General features: G+C 38.0%; 1 protein-coding gene across 1 annotated transcript in view; it reads right to left on the bottom strand.

Annotated features, from left to right (window-relative positions):
* CLYBL (citramalyl-CoA lyase) overlaps positions 1 to 23,985 on the bottom strand; it is a 110,923-nt gene that overhangs the window by 6,238 nt on the left and 80,700 nt on the right. Inside the window, exons 5-8 of the mRNA XM_077753963.1 lie at positions 21,351 to 21,452; positions 19,538 to 19,631; positions 18,011 to 18,178; positions 13,296 to 13,420 (exon numbers count right to left, since the gene is read on the bottom strand). Coding sequence (XP_077610089.1) covers positions 13,296 to 13,420; positions 18,011 to 18,178; positions 19,538 to 19,631; positions 21,351 to 21,452 — 489 coding nt within the window. The remainder of the gene's footprint in view (positions 1 to 13,295; positions 13,421 to 18,010; positions 18,179 to 19,537; positions 19,632 to 21,350; positions 21,453 to 23,985) is intronic.

The raw sequence follows: 23,985 nt of genomic DNA, 5'->3' as shown, positions 1-23,985 counted from the left end.
CAGAAGGACACTGTTTAATTCTTTTTTCCTGGTTTTTCAGCCTATCACCCTGGAGAGTCCTTGGGGAGGCCCTAGTATGGTTTTGGTCTCCTCGTGACTCAGTTATGACATTCCTTCTAAGGATGTGAGTTTGGTTGCCGGGCACCCAGAGCCCCATGGGGAGGTCTCACTGAGATTGCTGGTACACTTACTGGGCAGGTGCACCTTCCTAATTGGGATCATCTTGTTTCCAAAACACTAGACAGGATGATCCATTTGCTTAACCCTGGCTTTGGCTCCCTTTGGACTTACAAAATCAAGGGACATCTCCTTACCAGAGCTCCCCATGAGGAGACAACCCCCCCCCCACCTGTTATTCTCAGCCTTGTCTCCTGCTAATCTACCCACCCATCCACCCACACACACACTCTTCTGTACCTTTCCCATATATTCTATTCTCTGCTCCAAAGCACCTCTCCTTGTCTGTGCTATAAATTCCTCATGCTTCAAAATGTCAGAAGATGTTATGTCTATGACGCATTTCTAGATTTTCCTGGTAGGGCTGATCTCTCCTTTTTTTTTTTTTTTTTAAGTAAACTCTACACCCAATATGGGCTCAAACCCACCACCTGAGTTCAAAAGTCACAGGTTCTAGGTGCCTGGCTGGCTCAGTAAGTAGAGCATGCAATTCTTGATCTTAGGGTCATGGGTTCAGGGTCATGGGTTCAAGCCCCATATGGGGCACAGAGCTCACTTAAAAAAAAAAAAAAAAAGTCACATGCTCTACTGAGCCAGCCAGGTATCCCTCACCTTCCTTTCTCTATACAGGCTCTCATTACAACCCTTGTCACATTCTATTGTAATGATCTGTTTACACTGCTGTCTTTCTCACTAAGCTGTGAGACTTTTAAGGGAAGAATCTCATACATCTTTGAATCCCCAGAATCCAGTACTAGGAAGATGGTTTTGAGGGGAGCTTGGCTTTTTGTGGGGCTTGAGTTGGATGACTGAGGGGAGAGTGATATGGGAAGATGCTATCTATCTTACCCATCTCCTTTCCTTCATCTGCAGGCATCTTTCTGTGCCACGTGATCTTTCCCTGGTCTGGTGATACCACTGGTCAGCTGGCTAACACTTGCTGAGCCTCCAGTAGAACACAGAGACTTACCTCAACAAATGTGATGTTAGGTTGGGGTCAGGTTAACTCATGCAAATGATTTAACAGTTAAAGTGCAAGCAAGTCTGTCACATTTGTAGCATTTAAGGACTGAGGAGCTACAGAGAAACAGAGCCACTAAAATGGAGGTGGTCTGGCCAAAATAGGTACATTTAAAGCCAGGTTTTGGGGTGCTTGGGTGGGCCAGTCAGTTGAGTGTCCAATTTTTAATTTCAGCTCAGGTCATGATCCCAGGGTTGCAGGATTGAGCCCTGAGCGGGACCATGTTCAGCATGGAGCCTGCTAGAGATTCTCTCTCTCTTTCTCTCTCTCTCTTTCTTTCTCTCTCTCTTTCCCTGCTCCCCTCCACCTCTGTCTTGCTTGTGCACACTCACTTCCTGTCTCCCTCTAAAGAAAANGAACAGCACGTAGAGACAAACCGGTGGGGTTGGCTTTCTCTGTTCTGCAAGAGCCTCCCATGCCTCTGCTCACCAGTGATTCAACAAGTCAAGCAAAATGGAGGACCACAGTATGAGATACTGCATCTGTCTATGCTGAATAGGATTCTCTAGCGTTAAGGAAAGGAAGCCTAATTCAGCCTAAATTAATAGGGATGACTGCTGGTTCTGTTATTCATCAGCTGCTTGACTTCCCTTACGACAAGACACAATACTGCCTCTGCTTGATGAAGCTGGACTGGAACCCAATGGAATCTCTCTGTTCTTGCTGCATGCCCTGGTAGACCAAAACTTGCTCTTTCTTGGACCCTGAGGGAATGAGATCGAATGACCTGTTCCTTTCCTTTATTCTGGGCATTTTCCTTCTAATGGGGATCTGGGGAACAAACAATGGGAAAGCTAAGAGTTGGCCCAGTCCAGCTTTGTTTCTGAGTGGGACCATTGTAGATGGATTGACCTGGGCACCAGTGGAGGGGGCTGGAGTTAGGGGAAGGATGTTCATTCTCCCTTGAGGAGGAAATCTGATTTCCTCAGCAACTGTAGCCTATACTCTAGCTAACCATAGTCCTTAGAAAGCCTGTAATATTCACTTCCAAACTAAAACCTGGAGGCATGTAATCTTATCAGGAAGACCCATTACCAAAAAAAAAAAAAAAAAAAAAAAAAAAGGNTTTTTCATCGAATAGTACTTTATGATTTTACAAAACATTTCAAAGACATTTTCTCTGTTGCAGGAGAGAGGGCATGGTACTTTCTGTTTTATAGATGCAAAAGCCAGTTCGGATTTAGTTAACCTTTTTAAAGGAACTTATAGGAAGAAAAGGACCAGAATCTAAGGTTTATCACCCCAAATCCCAAACTCTTCCCACTAAGTGGTGTACCCTAAATTACACTGGTAACAGCAGTCCTGAGATAAATATAGAAAAATATTTAAATACAAAAAATTTAATATATATTTTTAATATAATATATATTTAAATTTTTAAATTTTGATGTAATTAAAAAAATAACTCATATCTAAGCTTATTTCAGAGATATTACTACTTAGGATGAGGCTGAAATAAATGATATATACAGAAGGTACAAATAAGCAAATATGTGCAAATATAATTACAAATTTAAAAAAATTTAATGTTTGAGAGAGAGAGAGAGCACACACATGCACAGGAGCAAGGGAGGGGCAGAGAGAGAGAGAGAGAGAGAGAGAGAGAGAGAGGGGGGGAGAGGGATTCCCAAGCAGGATCTGTGCTATCTGTGCACAGCCCAATGTAGGGTTCTAATTCAAGAACCATGAGATCATAACCTGAGGCAAAATCAAGAGGCAGACGCTTAACCGACTGAGTCACCTAGGTGCCCTGGAAATGTAATTTCAATAACCGAATTCGGGAACAACTGAAATATAACATGCTTCCATCCTGAGTTTCCACTTGACAGTTTATACGATAATTATTATGATATCAGAAATACTGAAGGATGGTTTCAGTGAGAAAAAAAATCAGTAATAAATATGTGAATGACATTTTAAGTTCTCAAAGAACCTAAAGCATTTGTAAGAAAGATTACAGGAGGTGACATTTGATCCTTGTATGTGTTTCTGAGTAACGGTAACCATTTGCTTTATTAGAAACATGTCTTTCAAAATTGCCATTAAGGGAGTAAAAGATATTTCTGAAGACTTGGGAAATAGAGAACATGTTTTTCTTATTTTAACACCTAAATTGTAGTGATAATTTGATAGATATTTTAATAATATTTTGAATTAAAATTCAATAGCCAATTCCTGCTATGGCCAGAAAGTTTTAGATGCTAATGTAGCTCTACATGAATTTCTAAAAGTTCAACTGAAGTCATTCAACATGGTCAACAATTCACATTGGGTTGATGGGTCGCTACTACCAGCCCTGGAATTCTGACTAGTGACACTCCATGGCTTTGATAGGGAAGTCCTTTATTTTATTTTTTTAAAAATATTTTTTATTTATTTCTAGGAGAGAGACAGCGTGAGCAGGCCAGGGTCAGAGAGAGAGGGAGTCACAGACCGAAAGAGGCTCCAGGCTCTGAGCTGGCACTCAGCACAGAGCCCGACGCAGGGCTCGAACCCACGAACCGCGAGATCATGACCTAAGTGAAAGTTGGACGCTTAACCGACTAAGCCACCCAGGCTCCCCTGATAGGGAAGCCCTTTAAATGATTCCTCAGAATGTAATACTTGGAATATCTGAAGGGGGGTTAGTTTTGAGCCTATCTGGAGAATGCAGTGACAATTCAGGCCTGTTGAACTGCTTGGGAAGGCATTTTGGCCCCTGCCTCAGACACAGCCTTAGAAGGGACATGGGGTGTCGGGGATCCTGCATCTTGGACAACCTATCGGATTTATTTTCCGATTTCTGAAAGGTGAAAAAGCCTGGAGAAGCTGCCTCCTTTCCTCCATCTCTTCCCCTGTAGCTCTTGACTCTACAAACTCAGAGCACAGAACCATCAGTGGGGCATGGAAGACAGCACCCCATATACTCCCCAGGACATTTCCAGCGGCCAGGTTAGTAGTGGCCCAAGAGGTCACCAAGGATCTCCTGTCCAGGCAGCCCCTCTGGGACCTTCCACCAAGCAGAAGTTGGCAACCCTCCAGGATGGGCGTTCTGAGGTGGTGTTCTGTAGCCGAAACAAAAAGTGCACACAGATACATACAGAGAAAGGGTCTTGTTTCTCTTAAGTCACTTTGGTGCAGAGGTTAGGAATATGGGCTTTGGGGTCAGCTACACCTTGAACCAAGCTTTGCCTTTTCCTAGCTATGTGGGATCCGTAGCAAACAATGTTACTTTTCTGAGCCTCAGTTTCTTCACCTGTAATATGGGGATGACAATACCTCCCTTAGAGAACTGTTTTGAGAATTAAATAATGTATGCAACAGCCTGTCCTGCAACAGGCTCTCAGTACGTGGGAGCTGCCATTGCTGCCACCATGACCATTCCTGTCACCGCTGCTGTGACTGTCCTTTCTGAACCTGCTGCCACTAGTGCAGCCAATGCNGATAAACCACATCTTCTTGATCCATTCATCTGTTGATGGACACTTAGGCTCTTTGGCTGGAGATGATTTAATTCTACTTATTTTAATTTATTTAATTCCACTTATTTATTTATCTTATTTAATTCAACTTATCACTGTGCAGTGAGGTGTACAGTATTTGAATTATAACAGGATTTTATGACTTCAGAGCAGCTTTGAGGGTTCTGAGGGACGTCAACATTCTGGACGTCAACATTCTGGAAGGTGCAATGAGTAGAGGCCAATTCATGCCTGAAGCTTCCTGCTCCCTCTAAACTGTAAATCATAGACTGAATTGTCCCTTTAAGAAACTAGACTCGGGGTGTGACAGAATCTGACACGCATCGGTATTTGAAAACAAGTACATTTAAAAGAATTTAAAAGCTCACACTATCAGCTGAGGAGATTCTAATAAAACACAGGTGACCTGGTATCGGGAGCATCGCTTACACCAGAGGAGGCAGTAAAACAGAACAGGGTTTCCAGCAACGGAGAGCAGGAGAAGGAAGAATACTGGCAAAGGCGGGGCGCCCGGGTGGCTTAGTCAGTTAAGCGTCATGATCTCGCGGTTCGTGGGTTCGAGCCCCGCGTCGGGCTCTGTGCTGACTGCCAGCTCAGAGCCTGGAGCCTGTTTCAGAGTCTATCACTCCCTCTCTCTCTGACCCTCCCCTGCTCACGCTGTCTCTCTCTCTCTCTCTCTCCTAGAAATAAATAAAACATTAAAAAAATTTAAAAAAAAAAAGAATACTGGCAAAGGCAAATGGCCCGATGCATTTATATAAAAAGGAGGAAATTCCCCAGAATGTGGAAACTGAGTGAATGTAAAATGAATAGACATCATTAACATTTTGCTTTTTAAAAAGGAAGCATGAAATCACTTAGCATTAGCCCTGCATGGAAAATAGAAACATTTGTGTTATACTCCAGTAAGGTTGTTTGGGGACTTTACCAAGTTTTAGGAGGCTGGAGGAGAAAAGAAGAGATAGTGGAAGGCTTGCGAGATGAACTTGGCTGGGAAGACAGAGGTGGCTGGACAGGAGGAAGGAGAGCAGAGGTGAATGTTCGGGTCAATTATCTTAATATGTGACCAGTCCTGTGTTGTCTGCTTGCCCAGATGGAGGGTCTCAGTGGACCAGAGCCATCCTTATTTCACAAACGGAGAGGGGAGATCAAAGGTGCCTTCGTTTTGAAAATTCTTCTCAGAGCCCATGAAATGTAGGCTGCAAGATGTATCTTTAAAAATATTCAGGCAGGATGACCAGACAGGGACAGACAAGTCTTTACTTTAAATTATCTTTTGACAAGGAAGTTTAGAAAAACCTGGCCAAGTATGCCACATGGAAAGCTACCTACTGAAGTGAAACACTTGGATTTATAAGTGTATTGCAATCTAAAGGAGTTTCCACATTTGCTAGCTCATTAGAGGTTGCACTTAATTTTCTGGATTTTTTTAATAGCTTTATCAAGGTATAATTTGCATACCATAAGATTCACCCACTGTTACGTGTACAATGAATGGGTTGATAGTTAATATAGAGGTTTGCAACTATCACCTCCCTCTTAGATTTAAAAAAAATTTTTTTTAATGTTTTATTTATTTCTGAGAGAGAGAGAGCGTGAGCAGGGGAGGTCAGAGAGGGAGGGAGATACAGAATGTGAAACAGGCTCCAGGCTCTGAGCTGGCTGTCAGCACAGAGCCTGACATGGGGCTTGAACCCACGAACCATGAGATCATGGCCTGAGCCGAAGTCGGATGCTTAACCGACTGAGCCACCCAGGCTCCCCTGATTTTTTTAAGCCAGAAATCTTGAAAATAGTTTTATTTTTAACACTGAGTTAAACATGTAAACATTTTTATTTAATTTAGAATATTTTATGTCATATTTAAGCTGGTATTGCCTATGAGAAAAACACAGAGTGGAAGTCATTTTAAAGCAGCTTATAGCTAAGAGCAATAATATTAAACTGCTATTTTGTACTCTGTCGGCTCATTCTTTCTTTGGAAAACACATCTAAATAAACTAACATTAATTCAAAGTCCCTTTAAACTTTAAGATATAATAAAATATAACTGATGAACAATGATGAAATAACTGGTGAAAAGATTTTCTTTCAATTCTGAAGGGAACAAAAAGTCAGTATGATATGAAATGTTAAAAGTACAGTGAATAATTTCTTTTTAGCAGTGTCAGAAACTTAGAAACTAGTTTGCTAAATAGTATTTACTAAATGTATATTGTATACCTATTTCTGTCCAAGATGCTGTGGGGAGGTATGTGATTCAGCAGACAGAATTCTTTACTCTCTACGGTGATGGTGAGAAAGTTCCCTACTTTCTTTTCATTCAGGTCCACTAACCTGAAATTAAAAAAAAAAAAAAAGAATTTGTAGAAACTCTTGATTTATATTTTTTAATACAATAAAAATTCCATTTGCCTGCTTTCAATACAAAAAGATTTATAAAATTCCTTAATAACTACAACAAAAAATTCAAAGAATGCTCTGAACTTTTCTTACTATAATCAGTTAAAGGAGAGAAGGCAATGGATGGATGGTGGTGGGATAAAGAGAGATAAAGAATAAGAGGAAAGAAAAAAGAGAGAATCAAAATGAGATAAAAGAGGAAACAAGTAAGAATTCAGGGAAAGGAAAAACAAGGAAGTAACAGGAAAGCCATACATAGAGTACACACATACAGATCCAAACACACACAAAAAAAGAAACACTCTACAAGGAAAAAAAGAGAGACGTCCAAGGAGTAAAACCATCCTTTCATGGCCTGTATTTGGATCTTGCTATTAAAGACACTGAAAGCCATGGTGTGTTTGTGCAACCACAGGTGTAAGTGAGAACAGGACACTGGGAACCTGTCCTTCGAGGGAGATGAAACGGGGCTCAGGGCGAGATACGGCCTCTTTGCCAAAGGCTCCCAGTGTAGCTCGGAGAGTTTCCAATCTACGCTGGGAGATAGAATGAAAGATGACTAATAAAACAGAACGGGTGCGCAGTGATCAGAGCAGAGAAGTCTTTCTGGGGCAGGGCAGAATTGGGAAGGAGGGCGCCATGTGGGGAATGAGGCAGGGAGTGCTGGGAAGGCACACAGATACTCTCTGCTCTTTCCTCCTCATCAGTTTCTACTCAGGAAAGAAAAAAAAGTATATGACTAAGAACAACATACTAATGTGAACTAACCAAATTCACATTTTGTTTGTGACGGAATACTTTGAAGGCTCTGTCCAGTTTTGGTCATTGGCCTGGGGTTCACCGTGACCCAAGTGAAACCACATTGATATGAAACCACGAGAAATGAACACAGATGCCAACTATGTTCATATCTTTATTTATCAAGCTCGCCCTGAATTCTGGTTGGGGCTCTATCACCACCTTGGCTTTGAGTGAGCTCGGGTAGCTCCTAAACCTTTTTTGAGTCTCAGTGTATTAAGCTATAAACTGAAAGGATTTAACCAGAAGATTTCTGAGATTTTATCCAACTAAAAGAATTATGTTTTTAATTGAAATTGAGCAAAAAAAAATTCTTGAGAATATAAATCAGAATATAAATATTTTGATTAAAATATCCCTAAGAACATGCTATAAATTAAGGTTGAAGCAAACAACTTTAAAAATTCATCAGATTTAACCTACATATACAATGTCTTATCCTCTAGTACTGAACCATTTGTCACTAAAACTATGTGAAATAGGATCTATCATCACCAGAATGGTATTGCCTTGATTTAAATGTTTAGAAATCTGCAATTTGTTGTGAATCATATCAGCCTTGAAGTCCTCATAGGCAGACTCTCAGCTTGTTAAAGAATTTGACTTTCTAAAGTCAAAACTATGGCATATAATTCTAAAAATATTAAATGAACAAGGAGATAAAGGGGGAAATGTAATAATTATGCATCTCACAAGTAGGGTTGTGTTCCTTCATCTTTCATTTTCACTAGACATCACTCGGTTCTAATTTTCGTATTCCTGCTTACAAATAAAGAGGAAAAGGCTGTGGGTGGTGGGACATGGGTGTGGGACGGTACATTGTTGTCTATTAGTGGAATCAACCCTTTCAGCTGACAAAGACAACAACCAAATCTTTAGATGGTTTATTTGATCTGCGTGAAAGAGTGGCAGTGGGATTTCTGGCACTTGAATAAGCGGAAACAATATTTTTGGCTAGAGAGACTTCTGAGTTCTCTCAGGGAGTCTTCTAGAAGGCCATCTGGCCCAAGCAGTATTTCTTTTGTAAAGCCCTGCATTTGGAAACACAAATGAAAGGTGTATGAGCCGCAATCAGATACCTATGAAAATAATTTGCTTTCAGTATGTGGAGGGAGGGGGGATTATTCTTTGTAATTCTCTAGATGAAAAGACTTACATGAGGAAAAAAAAAAGTCTGTCTGTATTAAGATATAAATTCCCAATTTATATTCCAGCAGAGGGTTTGCTTATTAAAGTAAACTTATTAATTTGCATTATTGTTTTCTTGCGAGTGAAATTAGAATGTTTCACTGATGTTTACAGTTATTATGTCAAATAGCAACCTTGTTTTTGACCTTTATAATTGTTAACTGAACCTAGATTTTAGACAGGAACATTTCCCTTTCCTTGGTTTTTAGCCAGCTTGCGAAGCTGTAACAAATGAAAAATAACGAAAAAGTTAAACGAAATCCTTCTGAAACCAAATGAAGCACCTATGATAATGATATGAGTAAAACTGAAAGTGATGCACAGCCGTATTTGTGGTAGGATACTGCAGGAACAGGAATATTCTAGCAAAGTATCTTTAAAATCTATCACATGTAATACACTTTGCTATTCTTTCACATTTTCTGTTAAGAGTCTCTATTTATAAAGAAATGATGAATTCTTATATTAAGATATCCTAGGATTACCTATCAATCATTTCCTTTAGCTGTCATTTTTGCCCAAGAAGATACGAATTCAAAAAGAGAAAAAATTTAGCACTGAGTTTATAATAGAGATATGAAAAGTATGCTCCATCATAACAGATGAATGTATATATATTGCATAAATATTTATACTTAACATGTAAGTTATATAATATATAACATGACATAATATTTGCTTGAGATGTTTTCATTTCAGTTATCCAATTTTCATACTATATACAATTTTTAGTTGATAAAAAAATTTTTTAATAAGCAATTCTAAATTCAGTTCTGAATGGAGAATTTTCAAATAGAGGAATTGCCATTGTTATGGAAAAAACAACATCAGAAATAAAATTAACCTTTAAGAAAATCCTTTATAAATTTAAAATAAATCACGTGGAAAGTAATTTATCCTGGCTACAGTTTCTACCAAATTATTTGAAGTTAAAATAATTAATGACATGACGGTTGTATCTCAAAATATATTTTTCTGGAAGGATGGGAGAAAGACTCAAGTTTGATTCATATTGAGGATATATGTCTCACAACTCATGTAAGTTAGACATATTTCAGCTTATGGGAATTAAAATAGAAGCATAGAGTATTCTGAAATGTTTAAGCTTTTTCCAACAGATTTTAATAAAAGAAGATGAATGTGAGTCCCTAAGGTCAATCTATAGCCCAATTCTTATTAGTGGGGACTGTTTTGCCAGGGAAAATTCTTTAGAAGCCTGTAAGTATCTATAGTTTCCTGAAACAAAGCAGTCACTAGTATTATTACCCCAAATGGTACCATTATGCCAAATGGTGACAGATTATATGAGCAGATTATTATTTTTTAATGTATTTTTTATCTGACATTAGACTAAGGGGACATCAGACTGTAATTCATAAGAACCTCTAATTAAAATAAAACAACAAAAAATTCTGTGACACCAAATCAAACACTAACTCCAGTGATCTAAGTATTTCCACAAATTTTGTTATTTGGAAGGGATGGGAGAAAAGGTCGAACTTATCTTTTTGATAATAATTATTATAGTTATGGAACAAGAATAATTATTGTTACTATAGCAAACACAAATGGCCCAGCATTACCTGTGAACTTTAGCTAGGACTTTGGTCTCTGGGCAGAATAGAATTTAAATATAATTTATCAGAAGTAGAGCAAAGCAAAAATATATAATTTTGCTTTCTTGGGTCATTTCTACTTAAAAACATTACTTGAATGAAATTTTCATCAGAGCAGGGGAAAAAAGTCTTTTGGAAATTTATAACTGTCTCACTAGGACACAAACTATCAGTTTCTCATAGCTGAAAGAGTCACCTGTGCTTTGGACAAAATATCCAAGGGTATATGTTTTCATCAGTGGATCACGCTCAAAATAAAACAGATTAGATGTTTGTTGGAAGCAATACTTTATACAATTGAGCAACCTATTTATACTGAATCTTTAGAAACAGATCGCACATTATTTAAACCCTAAGACCCTTCAAGACCCAGAGTCACCTACCTGCAGACCCAATTTTTGTGACCAGCCAATTTATAGGCAAAGTGAAAGAAACATGCGAACAGGATAAAATAACCATATGTCCCCACTGGAAGCCCCATTACTTGAATCATTTAAACCTTGCTGGACAAAGCACCAGGAGAATTTGCTGTAGGAAACAAACCTACAGCAATGGGGCAGGGAGGAAATGACCTAATAGTAAGTCTCCCTTCTGCTCTCATTTCTGTGGTTTTGTGTTAAGAAAAGCTGTCCTGTCACACTGTTGTGAAAGCTTATACTCCAACAAGAGAGCATTTCTTATTAAAAAAAAGAAAAAGAAAGAAAAAGAATGAAAAGCCAGTTCAGAATTTAACATTTAAGTTGCCACCATCAAAAGGCAAGGACACTTTGGGACAATTCTGTTTGGGAATAATACTTTTAAGATAAAATAGAAAAGTGTTGTTTTTGCTTTCATTCAAGAACTTACATGCCAGCAAGAGTATGTTTCTAGTTTGAATTTTGCCTGTTGGCTACCGAAATTTAGGGTGACCTCTTCCATACTCCTAGCTGCTTACAATGCCAGTGGCATCCTTTGATATGATCCAACGTGAAAACCAGGGCAGACTGTGAATAGAGGCCGTGTCGACCCAGACTGGAACTCTGCTTGGTCTGCCATTTTGATGACCCATATTTTGCCTCAGTTTATTATTTTAGTAGGAAGTATTTATCACATGCATATCCTGAGCTGGCAGAAGAAACACACAGAGAGGTGTAGAACATTCAGTGAGTGTCTGCAATAGGCACAGGCAGGAGAGGGGAGTGGATGGAGTTATCTACATGTATGAATGGAAAAGCACATGGCTCTTTTCTTAGGTGAATATTTATGTGTATTCATGGAGCACCTGGGTTTTGGAGTCAAGATATAGAAATGAACATAAAAAGCAATGTCAGCTTCAAAATATTTTTCTATAAACTGCAGTGTTTCTCCGATAGCCACTCCTGATTTGAAATCAAAGAACACTATCTATCCTGAAATTGGTGTCAGTCCAAATGGCATGTTTCTAATATCACACATTTTGCCTTTGGATTTTAAGTGCAGGTTTGTGCACCGATGAGCCTGTGAGTGTGTGAGGGTGAATGTGTGTGCAAGGTCAGAGCTGAAGGCAGGTATCCATAATGAGAGGGAGGGAGTGACCCACTTAATACTGTTACCCTCATTTCCAAGTCCAGGGATTTTTAGGTGTTTTTACTGCCAGTGAAAAGTGTTAAGTGGTACCTCTCACACTGATGTCACCAGTTCACCACCCAGAGCCAGTTTTGTCTTTTTTTTTTTTGTAAGGGGGACTGTTTAAGATTTAGAACATTGGTAATGTTTCAACATTCTTTCTCCCCTAAGTACTTTTGTGTCGTAGGTATTAAAACTCCACTTCTTACGTAAGTAACAAGGCCGAGTTCAGATATTACCTCTAGGATAGATTTATAAATGCAACTTTCCCCCATTCTCTTAAAAAGAGTCAAACGGTATTACTGCAAATAACCTTTAAGATAATTAACTGACAATGCTGCAAGTAGCATAAAATCTTCCTTCAGGCGACACCTAATTTAAGTGTTACTGGCACAAAGTGGAGACAGATTGCGCATCACCACTGCAATATTTACATAGCAGAAACCCACAGAGCAGGAAACGCGAGGCTCAATGATGCACTAAATTAGGAACAACCGTACTCCAGCGTTAATTTGCTCTCCATTCTATCCAAATCTCAGGTCCAGAAATTGGTACAGACACATATACAACCTCCCACTCTTAAATGACTCAACCAGAGGTGATTTTGGTACATTTTTCCCCCAAAATTAAAATAACTTGGAATTTATTTCTTCTCTCCACAAGGACCATTTGATCAAACTGTGTTTATTTCATTACAACTTGCTCTCACTTTGATCTAAAATTATTTTCCTATGACTGCTGCATTGGAGTCTGTGGAGAAAAACTAAACAGACTTCTATTTTCTCAATGGCTGCCAATATAGTTTATAAAAGAATAAACGATAGAGAGACTTGAGGGCCAGTTAGTGAAATATTCAGAAACATGGAAGGGCAAATATGCCTGAAGTGAATTTCTCACTGAAGCAAATTTCTCACTGTCCCCACTCCCCCATAACTTACCCCTCACAATGCAATGGTTTTTGAAACGACTCAAATGATATATTTTTAATATTTTTCCCCATGGTATTTTAAACACCAGTTTCACCCATGGTATTAACAAAACGTTTACCTTTCCTAATTGTTGATGTTCTTTAAAGGCAGCGATCAGTTCTTCAGCCCACTTAATTTTTTCAGCGGAAGGAGAAAACTGCTCCTGCACCAGGGCAATCTGGTTAGGGTGTATCACCTGCTTACCTACAAGAAGATTAATAACACCGGAACCACAAAACAACAAACAGATGTTCAAACAAAATGTCTCAACCAGGAAAGTCTCCTAATGCCTCACAGACTGTATGCAGAATAACTAATATTTTAGAACTTTTTAAAAAGAAAGGGCCTGCAATTTGGCAGGCTCTTCCAGAATACCACATAAGAAACCTAGAAGAATGGGAATAATTATGTTTCCGATCCTATAGAAATGCCACCTTAGCGCAGATAATCTCTAATTTTTAGTTACAGGTGGGTAGACTGGCAGCTTGTTGGCTAATCCTTTGGCAGAAACTTTAAAGGATAATATCTGCAAATCAGAGTGATTATTTTGAGCTAAAGTATAAAAAAATTATATGTTAACTCTTTCAAATTTTACAGGTTGCCTTTTGCTTATTTTGTACCATTATCCCACCTGCCACGATTTCTTTTAGGAGCAGTCTGCTGGTTTTCATAAAGCTTAAAGAAGCAGATGTTACAACTATATTAATATCAAGTAGATATTAATATAAAATAGCTGCTTACAATAATGTAATATGTTTAATTTTCTTTCTTTTCAATGAATACAGTGTGCCACTTCTAACCACCAACAAAAAAATTAGATTTCAGGGAAAAATTTTTATTTAGTACAGTGACACAGAAGGCAGATTTGAACACAGTGGTTTGGTCTCTAGATTACTCCATTTTAAAATGTTTAAGTAAAAAAGTTACAGAAAGTTTCTCTATCCAAAAACATAACCAGATTTTTCCTTTTTCCTTATAGAATGAAGACTCAATATTTCCCTCTCTTATTGATATTTAGATACCCCAGATGAAATCTTATTAGCTCTGTAGTGATAGCTTTAAAAAAGCTTTCTGCTTCTTTCATAAATTTTAAGGATTTTAGGTAAAAACATTACACAAATATAAGGCTCACACGGTCCTATGAAATCACAAAGTCATTAAAAGAAACAATCTAACAATCAGGGAAGTATGCAATTGAATTGAATCAGGTTGTTAATAAAATACAACATAATTTAATGTTATAATAATGATGAGATTATATTTTATTACATGATAAAATTATGGACATACTTGATTCTTTAAAAATGAATGTGCACTTAATGATAATTTGCTCTCCTAAATATATTTGTCCATATATTGGTTTGCTTTCGAAATAGTTGTTTTAACATTGAGGCAGTACAAATTAAACCCTTGATGTTTTTAAAAATGGTCAATTCCTGTTATTCTCATTATTCTATTGAATAGGAAAGTAACCAACATTTGTAAAAAAATTTTTAGTATTTCATGGAAAAGAGTTTAAATGAATAAATATAACAGTATCTTCTCTTACAGTAGCATAATTAGAACTCTCTCACATTGTTATTTCATTCTTATCTGCCAGCACACTAATAAAACATTAAAACCCTATACAAATAAACTGCTCTAAATTATTTGAGGAATCGTGCTCACTTCAGCACCATATATACTAAAACTGAGAATTTCAGGGAACAGATAATATCAGTGATGATAAATGAGTTTTTTTAATAGTAGGTATTGCAGTTATATTTAAGTAATCTAATCATTGTTACAATATTATCAATAAAGGATGTAAGTTCTGGTAGTCATTTTGTACTAATTGTTAGTCCTGAATTTTATAATTTATGTACATAATTTACATGGATGTGTAAAAAGCTAGATTTCACAGGAACTTCTTGGTAGAGACACTACGACTTGAGGAGAAAAACATAAACTATTTAGAAATACTCTGAAATCACAGATGGCTTGCAAGTACCCATCCTTAGGTAATGGGGCTAATTTTCAGCTATGTGTTCAGTTTCAGAAATTTATGAACATCCATCTATCTTTTGTCGGTTCTTACATATCCCAACAACGGAACGTCAGACTTCAATGTCATGTGGGAGTGAAGCAAATATTTTATACAGAAGAGCTGTTATTGGCAAGTTACTGAGGGTGCAAAATTGGAAGACATTAAAATTTATGACCATGAAATCCTTTTTACAGTACCACTTGATATATCGTGCTTTAAATCAATACCTGTCAAGTCTTTTAGGTGACTGTATGATGGTGTCATTTTTGTCTTCTACAAAAGACTGCAAAAAAGAAGAAAACCTACCGTGCTTCATATTTATAATCTTTCTTCTCAGCATGCAGGACTGGAATACCTGTGATGACTAAGTCAGCTGTTGAAGCTTTATTCCATGATTTATTTTTGGTTTCTTTTTATAAAAATAATTCCTAATGTTAATAGCCACTTATAGAGCCAACACATTGATTTAAAATCAATCTGCATGGACTGTGGCCCAGTGAAATAATAACTGCAAAAAAGAAACTATAACCCACTGTTTTGTGCATGGCTAACTTTTAAAAAACTACAACTCGTTAAAAATACATATATAATTTTGAAAAGTACAGAAAATCCTTATAGCACAGACGGAGTGTTCCTTATCAGTGTTAGGGATAACAGAATACTTTCACTTGATTTCAAAACTTTCAACCACTTGCTTCAGATAGGGTGTGTATTTCTTCTTCCTCCTGTCCCTCCTTCCTTCCTCGCTGTCCTCCCTTCCTGTGCAAAGCCCAAGTTATGGCAATTAAACGACAAATAATTAGGACAAACAGATCACAACTCGGTCTAAAATACTCAAAGGCCTTATTGTTTAAAAATACAAGTAATCTCATATCTTATTATCAGACTAATTACCTTTTATTGGTATGTAGAAATATAATTGGGACAACAAAGCCCTTCCTTCTAAAAATTGCAAAATGGTTCTGAAGTGTAGCTCCCTACTTTACTGACTTGTTCACTTGCATATATAATGGGCATGTACCCTCTGTGCCTCCCCATTCTCCCCCCGCTTCCATTTTTGTGTGTGTGTGATTTAATACTCCCTGTTGTTGAGAAACAATAGTGCCAAGCCCGTAAGCTCCTCATGCTGAGTTGGGCACAGTCTAGAAATTTAAATCTGATTTGAAGTAACTTGTCTTCTGCGATTGAATTAGGGACCAATTTAATTCAGTCCTGTTTCTTGGAGAAATTCTCAAACTCTTTTATAAGCTCAGGAGCAAACATTTACCCCAAAGGTAGCTGAGGACACTCAGGTTATACTGTGTGATGGTGACACAGGCCAGCATTAATTCAGTGTTTTCAACAAAATTTTTTTTATTGAATTAGTGCCCATTTCACAGCAACATCTGGCTGCTTGGCAGCCAGTGCTACACATTTTAGACCAACAACATCGAGGTCTATTAGATAGATTTCATGGAGCGTTTCTCCAACTTGTCCATTTGGGCTATTCCTAACTGGTCATTGGAAAGAGGCAGGTGTAACACACCACAGAGACAAGGACAACCTCAGGGCTGGGATGGAGGGACTCTTTCTTTCTTGGTCACTATTAAATGTAGGGAGAATTCATTTAGTAATAGTTCAGATGATTAGAAACTATTTCTCTAGAAGAGATCACATTTATTTATTAAACAAATCTGGCGGGTGGAATCACATTTTATTTTGACTCTTCATGTTAAAACCATAAAAATAAATGTCAGAGCTTTATTTCAATTTAATGTTAACATTAACATTGCTTCTTAAGTTGTTTAATTTTATTTGGGGTTAAAGCACCATCCATTAGGAGACTTTTTACATTTAAGGTCCCTGTATGAAATATTTCTCTCCGTAATTCCTAACTGGATGCACTTCAAAAATATTTATAAAAAGGATAGCAAGGATATTAGTCTCTTTTCCTCTTTATTTGGGTTCATTTCAGATCATATCTTAGAACATGCAGCAGCAGAAGAAATAAGAATAAAGAGCTTATGGGTGTTTCTTATACACGGTTGCGTGTGTGTGTTTGAGTGAACACAACTGCAGATGTGTGTTTGTGTGTAGAATCCTATTGTGGTTTCAAAAAAAATGGATTTCTATTGCAAAAACACAATTTTCGATTGCTCCCCACACTCCTGGGGATCTGAGTGATCAGACCCAGCAATCAAGAGATATCTGCCTGCGCCCCAGGATGGGATTGCAGGGGACCCCTGATCTGAGTGCCAGCCAATGCCCGTAGGTGTCGCCAGGTGCAGATACACGTACTGGGAGGTGGGAGGGAAGGAAGGGGCTGGAAGTGGAAGGAGAATATAAAAGTAGTTATGAGTAAAAAAAAAATCAAAGCAGAGATCACCAATGTTTTTTTTTTCAGAAATGAATATTTTGAACCTTGGAGGAAACGTTTCTTCTACCCATCAACCCAAGTTCTTATGGCAGTTCCCTCAAAAACACTTCTATAATAGCTTCATTCCTCCCTGAGGGTCAGCAAAAACAAAATACCTAAGAGAAAAAATGGTAACTAACGTAAAGAGAAAATAAAACGAGTGCTTCGGTTTTTGACTTGTGGAGCCAAAGGAAGCCACAGCCATTTCTTCAGCAGGGTCTTGCCCTTGATGGCCTTTTCACATGTCAAATAGTAGAGTAAGTATAAGAGACATGTGGCTGCATCAGAAACACGAATTTCTGGTTACATTTGTACCTTTCTGGAATGTCTGCGAATTTAGATACTGCTTCTAAGAGGTCATCAAGGGTCCTACCGGTAAATCCCATTGCGGCTCCTTCCCTGGACTGCCTCAGGAGCCCCTCTCTGTCTTGAAAGTCGATGTACACCAGATCTATGGCCTGTAGACCGAAGGCTTTCGCTATGACGATAATCTTTTGTCGGGCGTACAGAATATCTTGGGCTTCTTTACCACTTGTTGCACCTGAAATGGGATGTTGACAGCAAAGGGAGACATTAAGTCTGGAAACCAAACCCAGCTATCTATTGTAGAAACTCCCTTTGTAAAGGCATCTATGTCATCCTGGAAACTGCTCCCCAGCAAAACAATGATTCTAGTATAAACAAAGAGAGGGATATGTGGGGGCAGAATTAAATTTCATATGTGTCTATTTCTCTTGGAAGGCATCATTCAGTGCCATGACTTGTGTGTGGATTAAGAAAAGGCCCCTCCTGTTTCTCAGGAGATATAATCACAAATGATGGGTCCCAAATTACTCCTGGTATATTTTTTCCTTCTTGCCATTGCTTGGAAAGTATCAGTCCAAAGACAGCACCACAAAAGGTGGCTGACTGGCTGTGCAAGGAAATGGTTAACTTCTCTCACTGAGCACAGAAACTTGCATGCTGTGGTTACAGTGCCCTGCTATAACTAAGGTTCTGAGCCAAATAGAGCAGCTTCAGGGTTTGGACGAAGAACTTGGGGAAACGGAAGGGCACTCATTTTGAAAGAGGCAGAAAGTGTCCACTGAACTGTTGGAAACACAAAAGTCTCCTGGAAAGGCTGGTATTAAAATAAGTTCCTTTTCTTTCACCCTGGGAGCGGGTGTGTATGGAGTATCACTGTTTCTATTTGGACCGTGACACTGCGCAGAGAAAGCGCCAGTCTTGAGGCCACTGGAACTGTGGTTCTGCAAATGCTTTGTGGCCTTGGCCTCTTTTCTAGGTGTGCTCGCAGTGTCTAGTTACCCATGCACCCAGACCAGAGGCATAGTGCCCAACGGATGGGGACGATCAGTGGAAACTAGCATACTATCTCAGTAAATACTTAATAAGAAGAGTTCCAAAATATGACCTTAGGAGGAATTTAAGATTTTTTAAAAATAATATTTGGATACTACATTTAGTGTAGAAAATGATTCATTAAAGCAAATGTGAAATTGCCTTAAATTTGTGTTAGAAGCCTAGATAGCCCTCACACTAATATGAAAAAATATTTAAGCAACGGAGAGGTTGTTCATATATTATTATGTACAAAGTAGATGTCATATATTCCTGAACACATCTGAGGTCGCAACAGGCTTTTGATTATTTTATACATGAACAGAAGTAATAATGTAGTGGTCTGGAAGCAGGACAGCTATGAGGGGCCCTAAATTATCAGAACGTATTGCCCATTCAGCTGAACAACCATTGTCATGGTCGGCAAATATATATTGTCATGTAAATGTCCATTCATGAAGGGGCAAAGAAAAAAATCCATCCATCCATCCACACACGCATGCACGCACGCACGCACACACACATAGAGATTGAAAAAGGGAGAGAGAAATGTGTTTGATACCTATGCTGGCACGAAAGTCTTCTCCTCCAAAAACAACTGCATCTAGAAAAAGACCCACTTGAGGTCCAGTCTTTAGTGCTTCTTCACACACGGCCTGTGAAAGAGCAGAACAGAACCGTATCTCAGAGAAATGCAGTCTGGAGAGAAGCAGCATGGTGTATTTCAGTGAAAGAAAGATCCAACTCTTAACACAGTTTGGCTGAAAGCAAACTAGCAGTCCTAAAAATGCAGCCCAAATCTATCCCTTTTGAAAGGCATTTAATATCGTCCAAGATAAGAATGTTGTTTGTATAGAGTTGCTTTGCTTAATGGATTGTATGAATATAGTTATATTTTAATATAATGCTCAAATCATAGTTCATCTAATTTCTAGAGAAACTTTGAATTAACTCACTTTGATTGTACTATAAATTATTTCTGCTTTTCCAAAATTCGTTTTTGCTTTAAGAGACTCAAATAATAAACATAAAATATAACAATTCTTAAATCAAATTAACTAGATTGTTTGCATTGGGATCAGGATTTCTTAGCAAATGGCCTCAGGATTAAAGACATACAATATAAAAATCCACAACTCCAGAGGGGAAAATAAAAAATGCAACAAGTCACCCAAGATATCTTGATTAGCAACTTCCATATTTCTATGTGAAAATACAGACTAATAACATTTGCCATAGATGGAACTGAATCTACAAAGGTAGAGATTCAGCACATGGGTAGGGAAGACATGAAAATCTGGTGAGGACACTGTTCATTAATTTCAGGGGCTGTAAGTGCTTCTAAGTACACTATGGTGTAAAATGGTGCAACAGAGTTTAGAATTCAATCATTGTATGAACCTAGTCGCATCTAAAGGATAGGCTTTGATTGTATCTCGGAACTGTGGGGCAGGCTGGAAGAATCTGTGCTCAGTGGTGTAAACACACTGATCATGAGGGTGGAAACAGCTCCCCAAACATGTGCCCCCTGGCCCTCCTGCAAGGTCCGGTAGGTCTCAATGTTTCCTCTTAGAGCGTTTACTCCCATATTATCTCTCTCAGGCAGTTCAACGATCTTTTTTCTTTGTTTTTAGGGATTTCTTCCCTCCTGCCCTCGGAGATAGGGTGCTACACTGATGTTCACAAGTCGGGCGAAATGGGAGGCATGTTTTGGAAAACTGTTTAAATGATCAGTGATAAAAGGGAGAAAACAAGGTAACCATGAAACTGTTAAGGCAAATTGTTTAAGGCAGCCAATCATACAAGCTGGAAAACCCTTGGCTCAGCTAATCTTCCTGAATGTGTACTGGGAAATACTTTATGTTCTAATGTGGCAAATTGAAATAACATACTATAACTTACTGATGTCTACTAACCTACAAATAGCAATCTTATATAGTAGACATTATGGATAATGTTGCTACAAAGAGGCCAGAAAATTTCCCAATAGAAGGCAATTGTATACAAAAAAATAACTGCAAGTTAATTTGTAAGGGCAACAAAATACATTTTCATGTACATTTCAACTAGAAATATAATAATTCAAAGCATAGATTTATATATAGTTATTTAATTGAAATAAGAATATATAAATATTTCATTTAAATATATATGTTTGGGAAGTTTTCCCTTGCTACTTGACCAATCTCTTTGTTTTCTAAGATGCTCACAGCCTGGTTTTGGATTATTATAGACAATAAATGGTGCTTAAGATTTACTTTGCTTTAAAAATATTTCTAGAAAAATAGTTTAAGTAGATGTCAAAATTGAGAAGAGAAGTTCTCTATAGGTAGTAAATAAAATGCTAACTTATTAGTCACATTATGTTTTCTTACCTTAAAATTGAGCAAACCCATTGCAGTTTCCACAAAAGGGATTAAATTCATAGGTTGTTCAAGTTTTCGGCCTTTTAAGTAGAATGAAAATTTGTCTGAAAACTAAAACCAAAAGTGTCATAGGTGATTAGTAGGGGAAAAAATGTACAATTACTGAAATGTAGTCACAGAAGTAGTATTCAAGTCTTGGGCCTAAGGAAGTAATATCCCAGCTTATTTTATACACAAAAAAAAGAATTAAAACAGAACAAAACAAAACAAAAACAGGAGGAAAGACCAAAGGAGAAAGGTAACAAAGTTCCCACCAAACTAAATAGTAAAACTCCAAGCATTCTATTTTTTTTTTCCCCTAAAGGAGTAATTTGAGGCCTAGGAGTTAGAAGTGGAAAGAGATTCTGGAGTTTAAATGCTTTTCTTGAAAACATATTTGCTTAAGACCTCTAGCATTCACTTCGTTAAATGCAAGTGGTAGGCCCCCAAAACAGCGAAGTGTTGTTCTACCTGCCTTTCTGTTTTTGTTTTGGACCAGGCACTGACATCAGTGTAACTGTTCAGCAGCCTTCTACTGGCACCCACATTATTCATTATAGCACCATTATCCTTTGTTCAGAAGGTTTTTCTTCATAATTTTTTAGCTTACCTAGGAAGACCTTAAAAAGGAAGTTTAATTCTTTGAAGACCAAAGCTCGCCAATTTTTTCCATGAGACCAGTTCACAGCTAGCTCTGTGCTGCCAGTGGGGTAGCCCAAATTCCAAAATCTATCATCTGGAAACATACAAAAGCTCTTGCACAGATCTCCACCACCGCCCCCCCCCTTTCAAAAGGAAAAAAAAAAAAACCCACCACACTCTAAATTATAAATCTATTATGTCTATCTAGATCTAATAAGATGTGAGGAGATAAAAAAAAAAACAGGTATGACAAAGATATTTTTGTAAATAAAGATGAAAACATATATATCCATTTTAAATTTAAGGAATATTCAGCCATTAATGGATATCAAAGGAAAAGGGAATTTTAATCATCTCTCCATTCAGTCTCAGTTGGGTAAATCATATCTAAGAGATTTGCATAAATATAAACCATCAAAGACTTTTCATCTTCAAAGGGGGTTTCAAGACCCTATAAGCTTTGTACTGTAATCATCGGAGGTCACCACCCTGCAGGAATAGGGCTGCTATGGCAACATAAAAAAACTAATGCTTAAGGCTTAGCATAATATTCTGACTAATAGAAAGGAAACTCATTTTAAAAGCTGGCAGCCTATTTACCAGAAGCAGGATTAGAGGTGTTATTTCCCCTTTTAGCTGCCCCCTCCTTGCTTGTGCAGCAACCCCCCCCCTAAAAAATCTAATCACTGGGATCTTTAAAAAGCTTTTGAGCAATTTGCAGTAACTTTACAATTAGGCTAAAATAAATCACAGCTTTCAGTAATGAAGAATTATTCCCAGTTGCTCCGCGACTCCTCCCCTCCTCAGACACCATCATCATCACCTCCTTAGTAACTTTTCAAGGGAAGGAATAACTCAACCAAAATAGCAAGAAAGAAGGCTACAACTGAAGGAGATAAAATGGATAATATTTCGTGTAAATGAAAAGAAAACACAATTTGTGTCACATTTAAGCTAGGAAATGGGTAGTGAAATATTAGTGGTTCTGGTGTTATATATGTGCTGTAGGAACTTTTTTCCTCATTAAAAAAAAAAAAGAAGAAACTTGCAACATTACTTGTCCCATTCTTTGTGATCACAGTTAAAACTACAAAAATCATAAAGTTTAAAATTAGTTAAATACTTTATATTTCTTGTTCTTAGAAAAAATCTGTAATGCCTTTTGTTTTTAAGCCAATAGGGGCATTTAAACATTAAATATTCTAGCCCATTCTCCTCCTCCTCCTCCCCTTCTTTCTTAAAAAATTGCATTAAGTACTGACACAAAAGGTAACTAGTGGAGAAGTTTCAATTAATTTTTTCAAAAGGAGACGATTAAATGTTTCCGGCCTGGTAAAGTGTTCATTTCAGTGAGGTGGAGGGGAAGGGGGAGGGGGGTGGAGGAAAAGAAGGGGAAAAAATCACAAAGAGATTGGGGAGGAGATGAAGTAGCAGGGCTCAGCAATTCTTTCAATTCCAGTGCACACCCAATAGTGTGTTGGAAGAATGCACACTGTTCGGGATTTGTGGGAGAATTGTCCCGCGACAAAGGAGGCAGAGTCACGCTTGTTATAGTCCAATAAGCCGTGCCAGTCAAACAAGAACCCACACTAGCGACAAAAGACCAGCAAGAGATTCTCACACAAAAGAAAACAAGGAAGCCCATCTTTCAGTTGTGCATCAGGCTCTGGGTTTTATGCTTCACATAAATACAAACGGAGACGAAAAAATAAACAGCCCAGAAGACTTCTGTTAACTAGAAATTCTATTTCTATCCAAGGATTTAAAACAGCGAACGGGAGCTGTAGCTGAAGGCTGGGGTAGGTCCTCGCCTCTTAAATGAAGGGTAATAACGGTGATAAACAGGCATTAACTACGAAACCAAAAGGGAACAGTGGCTGCAGATTCCATTTCAATCAATTTAAGACCCGTTCAAATGGGGTAGGAGGCCTCAGAGATTGTAACCTACTTTAACCAGTATCTC

This window comes from Crocuta crocuta, unplaced genomic scaffold, assembly GCF_008692635.1.
Source record: "Crocuta crocuta isolate KB4526 unplaced genomic scaffold, BGI_CrCroc_1.0 scaffold31, whole genome shotgun sequence".
In the NCBI taxonomy this organism is placed as follows: Eukaryota; Metazoa; Chordata; class Mammalia; order Carnivora; family Hyaenidae; genus Crocuta; species Crocuta crocuta.
Note: the sequence above shows the minus strand (reverse complement) of the source record. Positions and strands in the feature narration are given on the sequence as shown.